The 4,455-nt window shown below is 31.3% G+C and overlaps 1 protein-coding gene across 1 annotated transcript; it reads left to right on the top strand.

The window, feature by feature from the left end:
- The first annotated feature begins 3,148 nt into the window (after positions 1–3,148).
- Positions 3,149–4,048, top strand: LOC111496692 (agamous-like MADS-box protein AGL80). Its single transcript, XM_023147171.1, has 2 exons — positions 3,149–3,403; positions 3,665–4,048. Exons 1-2 carry the CDS (start codon positions 3,155–3,157, stop codon positions 4,046–4,048), a joined length of 633 nt encoding a protein of 210 aa, XP_023002939.1. The 5' UTR covers positions 3,149–3,154.
- The last annotated feature ends 407 nt before the right edge of the window (positions 4,049–4,455 follow it).

Here is a 4,455-nt window from a genome sequence, read left to right as displayed (position 1 = left end):
GAGTTTTAATGCTTAAGAACATGCTAGTTAATTTACTATAATTGATGTAATTAGAGTGCCTAAGATCCAAATTGCTTCCGCATGTGTTATAACAACACCATCAGTTCCCCCCATCTTGTATGGAAAAATTTCTTCAATGTTGTCTAAGTCTTGTAATACTTCATTCTTTGAGGGTCACCCCTCTTCCATTGCACCACTCTGATCGTCAATCATGTGGTTTAAGTATCCTGAATCAATGTTCCAGTCGTCCTCATAATCAATATGTTCTCTCATAATTGCCATGAACGCTAGCTCGTTTTCTTCTATGACATATATTGCCTCTGCATCCCATTCCTTCTCAATCTCTATATTGTTGGTTGCCACATTGCTTTCGACAAATTTTTTCTTGGACCAACAATCGCTGGACGTGTGACCCTTCTTCATGCAGCTGTAGCACTTACCTTCAAATCTCTTTCCTTGAGAACTCTTGTTATCATTCTTTTGAGCTCTCTCAGGTTGTACAGTTCCTTGATGGCTTCTTCTTTTGTCACTATTTTTGTATCACGTTTGGTAACGACTTCTTGTTGCTCCAACTTTTACTTGTGTATAGTGTTTCTTCTTCCTTAAATGTGATGCCTCCTATTTGTTTAGCCATGACTTCTTGGTTGGTTGACAAATGTTTGAACTCTACAAGTGATGGTTGAGCAGGTCATCCTTGTACAACAATAACAAAGCTTCTATATTCTAGTCGCAATCCGTGGATAATGATTCTCTTCATTCGAGATTCTCCAATGGCGGACTTTGGGTCTAGTTCAGTAATCTTCCAGCAGTCTGACTTGACCTTGGGAAGTACTGAGCAATCGTCATGTCATTGAGAAGTTATAGCCTTGTATCGTTCTTCATTGAGAACAGCAGCACGAACGTGTCCCATGCTTCTTTTGGTGTCTTGTCATCCCAAATATGCTATAGCATCTCTTTTTCGATTGTGGTTTTCAAGGCAAACATTGCTTTGCCTGCTTTGATTCTTCTTTTGCGCAAGGTGCTGTTAGAATTCTCCTCTGGTGGCATAGTTTCACTCCCGTCAACGACCTCCCAAAGGTCCTGTCTTTGTAAATAGGACATCATGCATGTTGCCCATGTGTTGTAGTAGTTGTTGTTGAGTTTCTTTATTTCTCCAACGATTTGGAAATGACCCATCGTGTTGACAATACCTCAGTAATACCAAACAAGCTTTTTCGACAAAAGACTTGCAGAGTCACAGACAGCTCATGACACAAAGAAATTCACTCACTAATAATCTCAAGAATTCGTTTTTGATGTGGAAGATTAGTCAGAGCTACAATCACAGAGCATACTAAGAATTTCAAGAGATTAGACAACTTATACTAACCTCACTCTAATACCAGATTGTTGAGCACAACTCTCTGTGGGAAACACTCGCACTCTTTATTAAGACCAATCGAAAATATAATACAAGACACTTTGTAGAATACTACTACGTATTTCTTGGGATGAAAACCTAGGTGGGGTGGAGGGATATACTAGAGCCTACCCTATTTACTCCTAACAAATCTAATTTTTTTTACTAAAATACATAGATCTCTTTCTTAAAATATATAGTTATCTTTATTCTAAGATACTTAAATCATAAATATAAATACGCTCATACCATTATTAGACTTACTCTCTATTAGGGTAGAGATAATATTTTAACAGATATGGCCATGATGGCCATAGGACTGAAGCTATGACAGTAGCATTCATGTTATTTTGTATTCCTTACGGTAGTTGAGTACATTATTTTAATTTTCTTTATTTTATAAAAAATTCACTGTCATTTGTTTTCTATTGTAATTGTTTTAGTTATATGAACATATAAGTATTTTTGAAATATTTTAGAAGAAGACTTTATCTTTCTTAATTAATTCATTTACGACTTTATTATAATAATAAAAAAAGTCAGTTACATTTTATGTCCACCCTCACTTTCTCTCTCCTCTTCTCTCTTTATGATTATTTAGTACATATATTTGTTTTTAATAATTATAATTAAATGTTTATTTAAAATTCTTTTGTTTCTATTTGATGAATTTAATTTAATTTAATCTAATTAATGTACTTAAATAATATATTTTAGGATTAATTTCATAAAACAAGCGTAAACATATATTATCAAATCAATTACGAAAATATTAATTCATTAATTAATATATATTTAATCAATTAACTACCATTATTATTAATTTATGGTAAGGATAATCATTATAATTAATGAATTTCATGAAATATGTGTGATAAATTAACACTTTATTATTATTATTATTATTTTAAAAAATACACGTTATTTCTAAATTATTATTATTGTTTTATTAATACTTTATCATAATTATACAATTTAAGGATATAATATGGTCTATTACAAAGTTGAAACCATTAGAAAAATATTGACATAATGAAACTATGATAATATTTGGTTTTTAAAATATAAGAAGTATAATTTATTACTAATTATTTACTATTAAAAGTTTTTATAATTTTATTAAATTTATTTATTTAAAAATAATTATTAAAATAAAAAAAAACTAAAATTTAAAATATATAATTATTTGAAATTATTTTAATAATTTGACCTAATAAAATGAAAATAATTATTAAACTAAAAACCTAAAAACCTAAAATTTAAAATATATTTACTCATGAATAAAAGTTTAATTATTTGAAATTATTTTAATAATTTAAGTTAATAATAATTATTAAACAAAAAAACCTAAATTTTAAAATATATTATACATAATATATTTACTCATGAATAAAAGTTTAATTATTGGAAATTATTTTAATAATTTAAGTTAATAAAATGAAAATAATTATTAAACTAAAAACCTAAAATTTAAAATATATGTATACATAATATATTTTAAATAAAAAAAAACTTATTTATTTGTATTAAATTTTAATAGCAACACAATTATTTATTTAAATAAAAGCTTAAATGATTTGTTGATATAAATATTTGACACCAATTAATTGAGATGATTTGGTAACGAGCAATGGGTGTGATTACAGAAAATGCAATAAATTTGTTGAAAAAGTGATGCATATATAAAGCAACAACATGATGGCCGAGTGTGCATTAATTAAGATTATTATTGAAAGGACAAGAAGGAAGAAGAAGATGGCAAGGAAGAAGGTGAAGTTGGCTTACATTGTGAACGACTCTGCAAGAAAGGCCACCTACAAGAAGAGGAAGAAAGGTCTTTTGAAGAAGTTGAGTGAATTAACCACTCTTTGTGGGATCCAAGCTTGCGCAATCGTGTTCAGCCCGTATGATTCTCCGCCCGAGCTTTGGCCCTCCGCTCTCGGCGTCCAACGCGTTCTCTCTCAGTTCAAGAACATGCCCGAAATGGAGCAAAGCAAGAAGATGGTAAAATTCCTTGGTTCGTTGCCCGACTATCTATTTGTTAATTATTAGTAGTGAGATTGAAAATCCTTAAAATATAAGTGGGATCGAAAGTCTACATCGGTTTCTCATTCTTAACATGGTATCAGAACAAGAATGAGATTCAGAAGTGGAATCGAAAACCCACTTCTGTTTTTCATTCTTACATGGCATGGGAGTATTATTTTTTAGATGTTATCGAAGCGTTCTCATTCTCAACACAATTATTGTCTATTTGGATCGCAGGTGAACCAGGATACATTTCTGCGCCAACGGATCGCAAAAGCGGAGGAGCAGCTGAAGAAGATTAGGAAAGAAAATCGCGAGAAGGAGGTGACACGGTTGATGTTCCAGATCCTGACTGGACCAGAATGGTTGCAAGGTCTATCCGTGGTGGACTTGAACGACCTTAGTTGGGTCATTGACGAGACGCTGAAGGGCATCAGCAAACGCATCGACTGTTTCAAAAGGCTGCTGCCGCCGCCGCCGCCGCAGACGGCGTCGTGGGTGATGGAAGTGGCGAGCCCTCAGGATGGGATGGCGTTTGTAGGGGATGATATGGGTTTGAGTTTTGAAGATCATAGTTATAATACTGAGAATGTCATATGGTCCAATGCCTTCTTCTCTTAGATAATTTCATGTCTCTTTTTCTCATCATGAATATAGTTTTTAGATTCTCACATTTTCATTTGATGTATAATAATAATAATAGTAATAATGTGTTTTTATAATATTAGAAAATATGAAACAAATCTCATTAAAAAAAAAATAATAAAATTGAATAAAGAAATTAATATATAACATATATATTGCCAGATAAGGGGGTGGCAAAAGAGTAATTGGACAGCAATGGCAACAAAGAAGGTCAAATGTCATAAATGAGGCCAATTTTGGGATACAAATGGAGTAAATCCAAATAAATATAATCATTTAATTGTCCTGCTTATCTGTCTTCAACCATTACTAATTTATTACCATTTTTAAATTTAATTTTTACATTTAAAGTGTTTATATTTTGAGATACTAATAATTCTTTC

This window comes from Cucurbita maxima, unplaced genomic scaffold (assembly GCF_002738345.1).
Source record: "Cucurbita maxima cultivar Rimu unplaced genomic scaffold, Cmax_1.0 Cma_Scf00002, whole genome shotgun sequence".
NCBI classification, from domain to species: domain Eukaryota; kingdom Viridiplantae; phylum Streptophyta; class Magnoliopsida; order Cucurbitales; family Cucurbitaceae; genus Cucurbita; species Cucurbita maxima.
The sequence above is the reverse complement of the archived record's forward strand: the minus strand, read 5'-3'. Positions and strand labels throughout refer to the sequence as shown.